At 46.2% G+C, this 13,384-nt stretch overlaps 1 protein-coding gene across 5 annotated transcripts in view; it reads right to left on the bottom strand.

Annotated features, from left to right (window-relative positions):
* Positions 1-4,127: 4,127 nt before the first annotated feature.
* The window catches only part of LOC119973857 (RNA-binding protein 5-like), a 53,869-nt gene continuing 44,612 nt past the window's right edge, over positions 4,128-13,384 (bottom strand). For 3 of the 5 annotated variants that reach the window (XM_038812342.1, XM_038812343.1, XM_038812345.1), the window contains 7 exons: positions 9,125-9,274; positions 8,947-9,030; positions 7,731-7,925; positions 7,549-7,623; positions 7,360-7,457; positions 5,232-5,361; positions 4,128-4,611 (listed from right to left, as the gene is read on the bottom strand). In XM_038812342.1, the coding sequence (XP_038668270.1) occupies positions 4,486-4,611; positions 5,232-5,361; positions 7,360-7,457; positions 7,549-7,623; positions 7,731-7,925; positions 8,947-9,030; positions 9,125-9,274 (858 nt within the window). In that variant the 3' untranslated portion in view covers positions 4,128-4,485. The remainder of the gene's footprint in view (positions 4,612-5,231; positions 5,362-7,359; positions 7,458-7,548; positions 7,624-7,730; positions 7,926-8,946; positions 9,031-9,124; positions 9,275-13,384) is intronic. The other 2 variants (XM_038812346.1, XM_038812344.1) reach the window with 1 other exon arrangement.

The raw sequence follows: 13,384 nt of genomic DNA, 5'->3' as shown, positions 1-13,384 counted from the left end.
ATGGAGAGTTCTCCCACACACCCTTGTAATTCCTGTTAACTTCAGCTATATTTGGGCTCCTTAATGTCACAATGGATGAAATGCTGTTTTGATCTCATCTTACTTAAGCTCTTTTGTCGATATTTGACCATGGCTGTAATGGGCTCTGGAGCTAAGTGACTGTAGCATAAGTACATATAGCAAGTATGTTTGCTGAGGCCAGGATCCCAACCCATGAGTCTGACTGAATTAGTTTTTGAAAGACTACATTAATAAAGTAGATAAGGGAGTTTCTACACTATCCACACATACTTCCAGAAGGCATTTGATGAGATTCCACAATCCTCAAAAATGGGACGGTGTGGGCAGCACGATGGTGCAGTGATTAGCATTGCTGCCTCACGGCGCCACGGTCCCAGGTTCGATCCTGATCCTGGGTCACCGTCCATGTGGAGTTTGCACGGTCTCCCCACGTTTGGGTGGGTTTCACCCCCATAACCCAAACATGTGCAGGGTAGGTGGATTGGCCACGCTACATTGCCCCTTAATTAGACAAAAAAATAATTGGGTCCTTTAAAAAAAAAATTTTTAATGGGAAGGTATTTTAAAGGAAGCTGCCTTTTAACTTGGGATAGGAATTGATCGGGTGGTAAGATATCAACAGGTTTTGACGAATGGGTTCCCCAGGGATCTCTTTTGAGGCCTCACCTTTTTCATTATCTTTATCACTACTTAAATGAAATGAGAACTATATATCTAAGTTTGCATCAACTTAGAACTGTAAAAATTCCTTATGATACAAATTGGTGGTATTAATGACCAGCTTGAATGCAACCAAATACAAATTGATTCAATGACTTTGCAAAGGCTTTTAATGCGCTTTACAGATGTTATTCCAGTATAGATTCTTTTCTAATCCAATTGTTTTTCCCCATTACATTTTGCATTGTAATCCAATCAGATCTTTACAATCCATTACAAAACATTGTTCACGTTGATCAATATAGGAATTTTCCCCCTTAAAGGTTATTGCTATTTTAAAGGCCCCATTGTGCAATTTCTCAGCCAGATAATGCCATTCTCTAATCAATGACAGGTGCACAAACCTAGTCCACTGATAAAACTCGTTATCTTTAAATGCAGCAAAAAAAAGTTGCATTTATATAGCACCTTTCATGACCACATGATCTCTCACAGCACTTTTCAACCAGTTGTTGCTGTTAGTGTAGGAAATGCAGAGACAATGTGTGCACAGCAAGCTCCTGTAAACAACAATGACCAGCTCTCATCTGCTTTCCCACAACTAAAGTAACATACCACTGATGCTGGAAATCTGAAATAAAACCAAGAATGATGGATCAAACGTCATAAACTTTAATCAAACTTGTCTCTGGATATCCACTTTTAGGTGTTGTTGAGGTTTAGCTATTGGCCAGGACACCACAGAGAATGCCCCTGTTCCCCTTCAAATAATGCCATGGGATCTTTCATATTTATGAAGAGGGTGGATATTTATTTGTATGTCACAGGGAATCTTGATGCAGAAAGAGGAAATGCTGGAAAATCTCAGCAGGTCTGGCAGCATCTGTAGGGAGAGAAAAGCTTGTCAAGGGAATAGATAGGATAGATGCGGGCAGGTTGTTTCCATTGGCGGGTGACAGCAGAACTAGGGGGCATAGCCTCAAAATAAGGGGAAGTAGATTTAGGACTGAGTTTAGGAGGAACTTCTTCACCCAAAGGGTTGTGAATCTATGGAATTCCTTGCCCAGTGAAGCAGTTGAGGCTCCTTCATTACATGTTTTTAAGGTAAAGATAGATAGTTTTTTGAAGAATAAAGGGATTAAGGGTTATGGTGTTCGGGCTGGAAAGTGGAGCTGAGTCCACAAAAGATCAGCCATGATCTAATTGAATGGCGGAGCAGGCTCGAGGGGCCAGATGGCCTACTCCTGCTCCTAGTTCTTATGTTTAAAGCTTAATGCACTTTTTTTTTAATTAAGGGGCAATTTAGCATGGCCAATCCACCTACCCTGCATATCTTTGGGTTGTGACCCATACAGACACAGGGAGAATTCAATCTCCACAGGGACAGTGATCAGGGGCTGAACCTAGTCTTCTGCAGCATGAGGTGCTGCTCCTATTTGTTTCATCTTAAACTGATCTACCCAGGACAGTAAAGCTTCTCTCATTAGACACCATTAGTAAAATTATTCCAGGTTTTGCTCCTGTGTCATCCATAAATCCATTCTCATCTCTGGAGTCACTTTGAAACTTCAAGCTAAGTTTTGTTTTACTTATAAACCTGTACCCTTACCCTAATCAGTTTGTTTTGAAGTCATTTTCCAAATCTAACTTTTTGATACTGTTTACAACCTTTCATCCCTCTACAAGATGAGCTTCCTTTGAAGATTCTCCAGTTATGTCCTAGCTCAGTTTTCATTTGAGTTGTGCTTCTTCTCTGAACTGGCTCCAGAGCGTGAAAATTTCCCATGTGTCTCAGTAGCTACAGTACAATATTATGATGAGAACAAGGATGTTGTAACTATTGCATTTCCACACCAGCTCTTCCAATATCGGCTACAAGAGAGTATTGTGATTAACAGCACATTAAACACTGCATCCATTCTATATCCCACACTTCAGCCCTTGACCTCCCCCCCCTCCCCCGGGCCACAGAGCCCCCGTCATCACGTTCTAGTCTGGATCACCCTGCAACATTTCCAGAATCAGAGTGATGCTATCATGTACACCTTCTCCATCCGTTTAGTCAGAAAGGCCTATTCCCTGCTCAGCACTGTGGCCCATTCGGTCACCATCCAGTATGCTGCCCATTCAAGTCGCAATGGAAGTCACCCCCGACATTTCCACCTTCTTTGCCACTTTCCAAGAGATAAGATGATTTACTTATATACTTCTTTCAACTTAGTACTGTACCCGCTGCACCACTGGTGAGACTGAATGCTGATTATTGATCTATTATTTTGCTGAACAGCTGTTTCATCAGCAAGCATGACCCTTTGGATTCTGGATGCTTACCATTTTAATGCTCCTCCCATTCCACCGCTCAGTTTTCCACTCTTTATCAGAAACACTTTTACTGTTTGCTCTTCCCACTCCTCATCCACTACAACACCCCCCCCCCCCCCCCCCAATGTTATCTTGCCTCTGCTTGTGAAGTTAATCATCTAACTTTGTCCAGTTTTGATGAAAGGTGGACCAGAGACAAATTGCTTATTACCCTAGAATCTAGATACTGGCGGTGGGTTCGGTGTTTCCAGCAATTGTTATATTCCTGATTTTCAGCATTGCAGTGTTTTGCTTTGTTCCTCAATTGAATTTTACTGCACAAGCTGTATAAACCAGCATTCTCTTGGTTTTACCACTGGTTTGCAGCAGGTGGATTCATTCAAAGGGAAATCGGCCAGAATTCCTACATCTGCATCTTCCATTTTACACCCCAATGCATAGAACACTTGCATCATTCATTTTTTTAAAATGTGGAACACTGTGTCACCGCTTGATCCACAAAGGTTTTATCCAGTACATCCTGCAGTTCCCGAGTTACCCTTTCAGAATTAATCGTCACCGCTGCCGGTTTGGTAGCATCTACAAACTCTGATTTGCATCATGCAAATTGGAAGCACATTTTTGAAAATAGAAACGTGTCAGCTTGGTACCAATCGGTACCTTCCTCAATCTTTAATTCCCTCCTCCCCTGGTCTGGTATCTTGGTGTTGTGAGAAATCATTTCACTGTACATATGTAGAGATTGGTGTTGAATCCCTTTAGCTCACGATTTCCATCTTTATATAGAAATTACAATTTTATTCAGATTATTATTATTATTTTTTTTTTTAAAAAAAGGTTGCTCAAGTCTTCCTGATATTGGGAAGGAAGCAATCATTCAAAATTCTTATGCTCAACTTGAGTTTGAGCCTACCTCTTAAGTGTTCAATGTCCTCTAATTGTATTTTGCTACAATACAGAAATATTTTACATTTTAGATTTACAATTTTACTTTTCCAGGTCTCTTTTAACTCCTTTGACCATACATCTAGCTGGTCACTCAAGTTTAAATGAGATCCGAGCCAAGATATCAATCTCCTTGTGGGTTTTCTATTGCTCTACAACCTCCAAATAATCTACATTTATTAGCACCAAGGAGTTTGTTTATTTAGGGAAGGGGAGGGAAGAACAATGGGTTCAAAATAATCTGGTTTGCAACTCCTAGTCCAGAATCTGTACAACGGGTGGCGACTATAATACAGAATGTACACGTTGCTGGTTTTGTAGCAAATTCCACACACAAATCTTTCGCTTATATCACATGCACACCATAACCTCCAGTATTACAAGGTCATAATTTAAAAGAGTAAAATGTAGTTGTTTTTGTTGAACTAATTTAACCAAAGCCGGAAAGTGAAAAAAAGTTGATGCACAAACATTCTTTCTTGGCACAACAAAACAATCATAGTAACATTATTTACAATATTTACAACTCAAGCAATATTATTCCATTTCTGAGAATCTGGCAAACATAGCTTTTCGAACAGCATCTTTGTAGGTATCTGCAGTGTTGACACCGTAAGCGCTCCCTCGTGTTCCAAGTCCAGCTCCTTTCATTCTCAATTGTGCCTGTTAAGGAACAAAATCACTCTTTTAGTATTGAGTAGCTCAAGATGATTGCAAGTTTACGTTATATACAGATACCTGAAAGAATGCAATAATTTCTTGGACTAAGTACAAAACAGCTACATTTTTAACATTTAATTATTTTCAGGTCACTTACCAGCTTTCCCTGCCATCGCCCAGTTCCCAATGGAAGAGCAGCTGATCTATAGATCTTTGCCTGCACAGCAAGCCAACTAGAAAGCAGAGCAGCTGCTCACATGTGGTGAGAAGCGGTCTCGTGAAATGTGAACACATCCCTTTGCTGTTTCCTCCAATCACATTCACGATTGGCAGTTAGGCATGTGAAGAATAGCTACAAACCTGCATCCTAGCAGCTCACCAATGCATTCACTTCAGAATCTGAGCAGCTGTCCTATCTCAAGTGCCACTTTGAATGATTGGGATTCTACAAAACCAAGCTCTGACCCCTGCCGCGCCCCCCCCCCCCCCCCCCCCCCCACAGTGTGTTTTACAAAATGATTTGACAAATAAATACAGCAGGGCTCAAGTGGCTCCTGTGCCCAGTAGTTCATTCTGTTAGAAGTCCCCACTGGGGAGCATCCAGTAACAGCTGACTAACATACCTTAATTGGAGCAGTAATGCCTTGTTGGTTTCGACCAAGTCCTGAACCTTCTTTCCAACCCATGGCTTGTAACATTCGGCTTCCAATATTATCACTTCCAATGCCATCTTTAGTTGGCTGCTCAAAATCACTGCAAAAAAGATGTGGAGATGCTGGCGTTGGAGTGGGGTGGGCACAGTAAGAAGTCTTACAACATCAGGTTAAAGTCCCAACAGGTTTACCTGGAATCATTAGCTTTCAGAGAATAGCTCCTTCATCAGGTGAGTCCACTCGCCTGATGAAGGAGCTACGCTCCGAAAGCTAGTGATTCCAAATAAACCTGTTGGACTTTAACTTGGTGTAGTAAGACTCTTACTGTGCAAAAAAGATGGAGATGCTTTTTGGGGAAGAAAACTTCCATTCATCTTTTAATACTGCTACTTATTTTGAGAAAGCTATTAAAGTATCAATAGTCAAGTATCAATGATCAACCTGCTTCTACTTATGTTCTTAATATTGCCTGTTTAAATTTGGCATGAACAAAAAACATTACAGCACCAGCCCACCAAGTCTGTGCCAATCCAGAATCCTCATTTAGACCTACTACTTATTGCCCAAATAATCTGTTTCCCTCCATTCCTCGCCCGTTCATGTGTCTATCAAGATACATCATTTTTTAATATAAATTTAGAGTACCCAATTAATTTTTTCCAATTAAGGGGCAATTTAGCGTGGCCAATCCACCTAGTCTGCACATCTTTTGGGTTGTGGGGGGGCGAAACCCACGCAAACACAGGGAGAATGTGCAAACTCCATACGGACAGTGACCCAGAGTCGAACCTGGGACCTCGGTGCCGTGAGGCTGCAGGGCTAACCCACTGTGCTACCGTGCTGCCCTTATCAAGATACATCTTAAACATTGCTAGCGTGCCTGGCTCCACCACTTCCACTGGCAACACATTCCAGGGACCCCCAATCCTCTGAAAAACATCCCTGCACATCTCCCAAAACTTTTCCCTCTCACCGTGAACCTGTATTCCTTGTAATTGAGTCTTCCACCCTGGGAAAAAGCTTCTGACTATTCACCCTGTCTATGTCGCTCATAATTTTGTAGATAATCAGGTCTCCTCTAAACCTCCGTCTTTCCAACGAAAACAGATCTCATCATAGCTAACTCCCTCCAGAACAGGCAACATCCTGGTAAACCTTCTTTACACTCTCTCCAAAGCATCCATGTCCTTCTGGTAGTGTGATGACCAGAACTGCATGCAATATTCCTATTTGTGGCCTAACTAGTTTTATACAACTGTAACATGACCTGCCAATTTTTGTACTCAATGCCCTGGCCGATGAAGGCAAGCATGCCATATGCCTTCTTGACCACCTTATCCACCTGCATTGCCACTTTCATGGAACTATGGACCTGAACGCCCATATCCCTCTGAATGTCAAGTAAGGGTTATAATTCACACCCAAATTTGATCTTCCAAAATGCATCACCTCGCATTTGTCTGGATTGAACTCCATCTGCCATTTCTCTGCCCAACTCTCCAATCTATCTATATTCTGCTGTATTCGGACAATCACCTTCACTATCTGCAACTCCGCCTATCTGAGTGTCAGCTGCAAAATTGCCAATCAGACCATCTACAATTTCCTGGTCAAACGCCTTACTAAAGTCCATGTAGATGGCATCCACAGCCTTTCCCTCATCAATTAATTTTGCCACCTCCTCAAAAAACTCTTCAAGTTGGTAAGACATGACCTTCCCCGCACAAAACCATGCTGCCTATCACTAACAAGTCAATTTGCTTCCAAGCGTGAATAAATCTTGTCCCTCAGTATCTTCTCCGACAGCTTCCCCACCACTGTAGAGGAAATGGCCAGTGGGAAAATAAAGCTGCCTAACTCCTCAACAAGATTGAAGACTGGGAGTGGCTATGTCCTGAAATACATGGAGATTTGTTTCGCTGGGATGGCCAATTTAAGCCTCAAGAAGATATCCTCTTCACCCAGTGGTGTGTAGAAAAGCAGCAGTTGGCCAAGTTCTAAAACCAAGTCACCATTGTGTCACTCTGGAACTCCAACATTGGCGACCTAGAAAGGAAACAACATTGCATAATAGATATACGGGAAAAACATTTCTTACACAACTGGAGGTGCAAAGAACTTCTTCCTCTTGGGCTCTGGTGGTTCTGGGATTCCATACTTCTCTCTCCTTTCTGCTGCCCTGTCTCTGTACTTCATCTGTGGAAAAAGTTAAGTTTCAGCAACATTAAATTACTTTCAAGAATACCAAAAAGTTGTCCTTTTCAAGACTGACTTCAGGTGATCATACCTCTCTTTCATTCTTCTCTAAAGCTTCAAGTTCTGTATCTGTCATTCTTGCCCTTCTGTGAATCTCTAAATTTTGCTTTTATTTTGGTAGGAGGGAAAAAGAAAAAATAAGCAATTGCGTAATTCCAGATGATGCTTTTAAACCATTTAACAGTCAATTTTTCTTTGAGAGAGCTATTATACTTTGTGCAGTTCAGAGAGTTGCTGGTGTCTGATGAGTGTCTCTTTACTGGGAAATTGTCTCCTACACAAAAGGCAGGCCATTTTCTTCCAATCTGTCAGCTTCTCCTCTCCATCCTCGGTCTTTTCTTGTTCTTCTTCAGTATCACTTTCTCCACTGTAAGCTGCCACAAGTCCTTGCTGTGGGCTTGCTTTTCTCTGAATTAAACAATAAGCATAAGTTTGTTCATGCACCAAACACGATGGAAAAAGTACTGCACAAGATTATTGTAAATGTAGTTTCACAGGCAAGTGCTCAGAACAATTTAGTGCATTTTCTGTTATTTTATAGTACATAGATCAACATCCAATCATAACTCAAATCACTTGCAACGTTATCAGAGCAGACATCACTGTGATGGTTGGTATCTGATATACCAGTCACCATAAAGGTGCAAAATATATTCTCCAATTAATTTAGTGGGCCTGAAAGCAATCAAGACAATTCACTCCTATAAGTAACCCTATCTGAACCACAAGAGACTGTAATTTAAGTCCTCGGCACATCTGGTGTCGAACACCTTGGCTTCCACCATTTTGCTGGAATCCAATCACAAGTGGCCAACTGCAATTGTTCTACACAAAGATCATGTGCACTTGAATGCATAATACTTCACCAGTGAGGAGAAAATGCAGTCGTCTTAAGAGAGGTTTCAGAATTAGCGTACCATAATGAAATTCCGAGCACTCTTAGGAAAGGACAACAGTAAAGTCATCAGCAATGCTACACTTTGAATACTGGTAATGCTACCCTTGCGGAACAGGACTTTTCTTGTGTCCTCACAGTGATCAGATTCAACTAATTTCCAATGCAGATTATGGCCAAAATTTCACATGAAAACAAAATGTTCACTAAAAACTGTTGCGGCAAAAAGCTAGGAGTCAGTTTCAGCTGCTGGAGCACAATTCCAATGCTACAAGAAATCTAAACAGTCGGGGCAGCACGGTTGCGCACTGGATAGCACTCTGCCATACGGCGTCACGGTCCCAGGTTCAATCTCGGCTCTGGGCCACTGTCCGTGTGGAGTTTGCACATTCTCCCCGTGTTTGCGTGGGTTTCGCCCCCACAACCCAAAGGTGCAGAGCAGGTAGATTGGCCACACTAAATCTCCCCTTAATTGGAAAAAATTAATTGGGTACTCTAAATTAATAAAAAGAAAAGAAGTCTAAACAGTCTAACCTTCAGCATATAATCCTCTTCGTCAGAAACAGACCTCCTCAATACTTCGATTGTTGTTGGTGACCGCTCTGCTGAAGTACCCTGCTGCAAATGGGACAAAACATTTACTATAGCAAGGGGCGTATATTTTTGTGCAAGTTCTGACGAACAAGTGCATTTCAAAAGTCAGAAAATTCACCTTTTTCTCAAACAACGCAAAACCAGCATCTGCTGCTGCAGACTCCTTCCGCTCGTCCTCTCTAAGCCCCCCAATGGGCTGGAAGCTGGTTTTGAAATTTTCTTTCTGTTTGTTCAAACTCTTAGCCCATCGTTCCATGTCTTTGGCAATCTGAAAAGACATTAACAAATTAGCATCTCTTTTCAGCATCAACATCACAAAAAGCAGCATTTGGTGAACTGAAACATGCATAAACAGGAGAGCAATAAGGCAAAGGTTAGCACATGAGCTCAGTGTGCAGTGAACTGATCCATTAAGATTGCTCAAAAATAGGTTCATGGCACTTCCAATTTATTTTGTTCTCCTGCCTCCTCTGTACAACAGAAATTCAATTTCAGCAAAAGGCAAAGGAAGAAAAATATTAAAAGACGTGACAGTTTGTTGTATTCATCTGCTCCACAAAGTGGAGGTGAAGTGGGCTGGTTCTTGCCAATTTTAGAAAGGAATGAAATCCTGAGCTGAAATTTAGGCTAACTGAAAATGTCATTTTAGGACACACATTTCTGACTGATTGGGAATTTTTAAGAGTTAATTCTCAAAGATTAGCCACCCTAGAATATTTTTTTTTAAAGGGAAAACGTTGAAGGTGCTAAATCAAAGAGGGAACTGGGATACTAATGAGTGGGTCATTGAAATTGTTCTCTGAAATAATATACAAACACGTGAATTAGGAGGAGTATTCTTCGAACCTACTCCAGTCAATAGAAGATCGTGGCTGATCTGAATATAACTACAATCCCACATTACTGCCTACCTTCTGATAACCTTACACCCCTTTGTTAATCAAGAACCTATCAAGCTGACTTCCGGTAGCCGCACGTTCGGCAGCTCTCGCTAGAAACGGACTTTTGGGCTCTTTTTAGGGCCCCCAGCGGTGCTTGATCGACGATTCCCGACATGGGAAGGGGTCTGCAGTAGATCCCATGGGTTCTATGGTCCGGACCAGGAGTAGGGCGAGCAGAAAAGCAGTGGCAGCGCCTCTGGAAAAGTGGGGGAAGGAAAGCAAAATGGCGGCCGGCGGAGCCCTCGAGGAGTGGAGGCAGTGGGCGCAGGAGCAGCAGGAGACTCTTCAGCGCTGCTTTCAGGAGCTTAAGGTGGAGCTGCTGGTGGTAGTTGAAGGCTACCACCGGCAAGCTGCTGGAGACTCAGACAGCCCAGGGGGCCGCAATCTGGGAGCTGCAGCAGCAAGCCTCCGAAAGAGAGGATGAGGCCGCGGCCCTCGCGGGGAAGGTGGAGATGCACAAGGCGCTCCATAAAAAGTGGCAGGAGCGGTTCGAGGAGATGGAGAACCGGTCGAGGCGGAAAAGTTTATGGATCCTGGGCCTCACGGAGGGGCTGGAGGGGTCGGACTTGGCGGCCTATGTGGTTCGTTTTGCTGAACTCGCTGATGGGAGCTGGGTCCTTCCAGGGACCCCTGGAGCTGGAGGGGGCCCACAGAATACTGGCCAGGAGGCCCAAGCCGAATGAGCCGCCACGGGCGGTGCTGGTGCGGTTCCACCGGTTCGTTGACCGGGAGTGCGTGCTTCGGTGGGCAAAGAGGGAGCGGAGCAGCAAGTGGGAGAACACGGTGGTGCGGATCTACCAGGACTGGAGTGCGGAGGTGGCTAAGCGGAGGGCCGAGTACAATCGGACGAAGGCGGTGCTCCACAGACAGAGTGTGAAGTTTGGCATGTTGCAACCGGCGCGTCTGTGGGTCACCTACAAGGACCGTCACCATTATTTCGAGTCCCCAGAGGAGGCATGGGCCTTTGTGCAGGCCGAGAAATTGAACTCAAACTTAGGGTCAGGGATGGGGGTTTTGTATGTAAATGTAACTGTGTCTATTTTTTGGAGGGGGGGGGGTTCTCTGTTTCATGCAGGATGTGTGTTGGCTTCAGGGTGGGTGGGGCGATGTCGTTTTGTATGGGTCTGGTGGACGGGTTAGGGCAGGGAGGTAAACTGGGAGTGCGGGGAGCTGGTGGTGGGGACCGGCAATGGGAGCTGCCCTAGAGGAGGCGTGGTTGGGCAGGGCGAAAGCGCGGACTTTCCTCTTGTTTCCCGCGCTGCGGGGTGATGGGGTCGGGGCTGAGAAGCGTGGGCCTTTGCTTGTTTTTATTTTCCCGCGCAAGAGCGGGGGGCTGCTGATGGGCACGGAGGAGTAGTAGCCCCACGTGGGGAGGGATCAGAGGTGTGGCGGGAGTCGCCAGGGTCAGCAGAAGTTAGCTGGGGGGTTACCGGGTTGCTGCTGAAATGGCCAGCAGGAAGGAGCTGGAGTATGCAGGGGGTGCTTGGGGGGAGAAGAAAGAGAGAGAGAGAGAGAGAGAGAGAGAGAGAGAGAGAGAGAGAGAGAGATGCCGCCGTGGGGAGCAGGCCGAGCGGGGGGCGCTGGCCAGTGGCGGGCAGGGGGTGGGTTATGGCTAGTCGGCAGGGTAGGGGGGCAGGGAGCCCTCTGATCCGGCTGATAACTTGGAATGTGAGGGGGCTGAACGGGCCAGTCAAGCGGGCCCGGGTGTTTACGCACTTGAAGGGTGAAGGGGCTGAAGGCGGATGTGGCCATGCTCCAGGAGCCGCACCTGAAGGTGGCGGACCAGATTCGACTGAGGAAGGGATGGGTGGGCCAAGTATTTCATTCAGGGCTGGATGCGAAGAGTCGGGGGGTGGCGATACTGGTGGGAATGAGGGTGTCGTTTGAGGCGTCAAATGTGGTGGCTGACAGTGGCGGGAGGTATGTGATGGTGAGTGGTAAGCTGCAGGGGGAGCGGGTGGTACTGGTGAATGTCTACGCCCCGAACTCGGATGATGCAGGGTTTACGCGGCGCATGTTGGGCCGCATTCCGGATCTGGAGGCAGGTGGCATTGAAGGCGGTGATCAGAGGGGAGTTGATTTCCATCTGAACCCATGGGGAGAGGGGAGAGCAGAGAGAGAGGGAGAGATTGGTGGGAGAGATTGGTAGGGGAGATGGTGAGGGTGGACAGGAGATATGCGGAGGCTCCGGAGGAAGAATTGCTGGGGGTGCGGCGTAGCCTTCAGTCCAGGTTCGATCTACTGACCACCAGAAAGGCGGAAGCTCAGTGGAGGAAAGCACAGGGAGTGGTGTATGAATACGGGGAGAAGGATGCTGGCACACCAGCTCCGAAAGCAAGACGCGGCCAGGGAGATTGGGGGAGTGAAGGATAGAGATGGGAAGGTGGTGCGGAGGGGGGTAGACGTTAATGGGGTCTTTAGGGACTTTTATGGGGAATTGTACTGGTCTGAACCCCCGGTGGAGGGAGGGAGGGAATGGGGCGCTTCTTGGACAAGCTGCGATTTCCGAAGGTGGATGCGGGGCAGGTGGAGGACTGGGGGCGCCGATTGAGCTGGAGGAGCTGGTCACTGGATTGGCAGCATGCAGTCGGGGAAGGCGCCGGGGCCGGATGGGGTTCCGGCCGAATTTTATAAAATGTATGCGGACCTGTTGGGGGGAATGCCGGAGGTGATGAGGATTCTCGGCTAATTTGGGGGCTTTTCCGGGTATAAGCTCAACCTGGGTAAGAGCGAGCTGTTCGTTGTGCACCCGGGGGATCAGGAGGAGGGGATTGGTAGGCTCCCACTGAAGCAGGCAGGAAGGAGCTTTAGGTACCTGGGAGTCGAGGTGGCTAGCAGCTGGGGGGTCCTGCACAAGCTTAACCTCACGAGGCTGGTAGAGCAAAATGGAGGAGGAGTTTAAAAGGTGGGATATGTTACCGCTGTCGCTGGCGGGTAAGGTGTAGTCCGTCAAGATGACGGTGCTCCCGAGGTTTTTGTTCCTGTTCCAGTGCCTCCCCATCCTTATCCCGAAGGCCTTTTTTAGGAGGGTCAATAGGAGCATCACGGGGTTTGTATGGGCACACGGGACCCCGAGGGTGAGAAGGGTGTTTTTGGAGCTGGGCAGGGATAGGGGGGGGCTGGCGCTGCCCAACCTGTGTGGGTATTACTGGGCTGCCAACGCAGCAATGGTGCGTAAGTGGGTAATGGACGGGGAGGGGGCAGCATGGAAGAGGATTGAAATGGCGTCCTGTGTGAATACGAGCCTGGAGGCGCTGGTAACGGCGCCGTTGCCACTCCCTCCAACGAGGTATACTACGGGCCCGGTGGTGGTGGCTACCCTGAAAATTTGGGGGCAATGGAGACGGCATAGGGGGGAGGTGGGGGGCTCGATGGAGTTCCCGATACGGGGGAACCACCGGTTTGTCCCGGGGAGCGTCGATAGGGGGTTTCTCAGC

Source organism: Scyliorhinus canicula, chromosome 11, assembly GCF_902713615.1.
Source record: "Scyliorhinus canicula chromosome 11, sScyCan1.1, whole genome shotgun sequence".
NCBI classification, from domain to species: Eukaryota; Metazoa; Chordata; class Chondrichthyes; order Carcharhiniformes; family Scyliorhinidae; genus Scyliorhinus; species Scyliorhinus canicula.
Note: the sequence above shows the minus strand (reverse complement) of the source record. Positions and strands in the feature narration are given on the sequence as shown.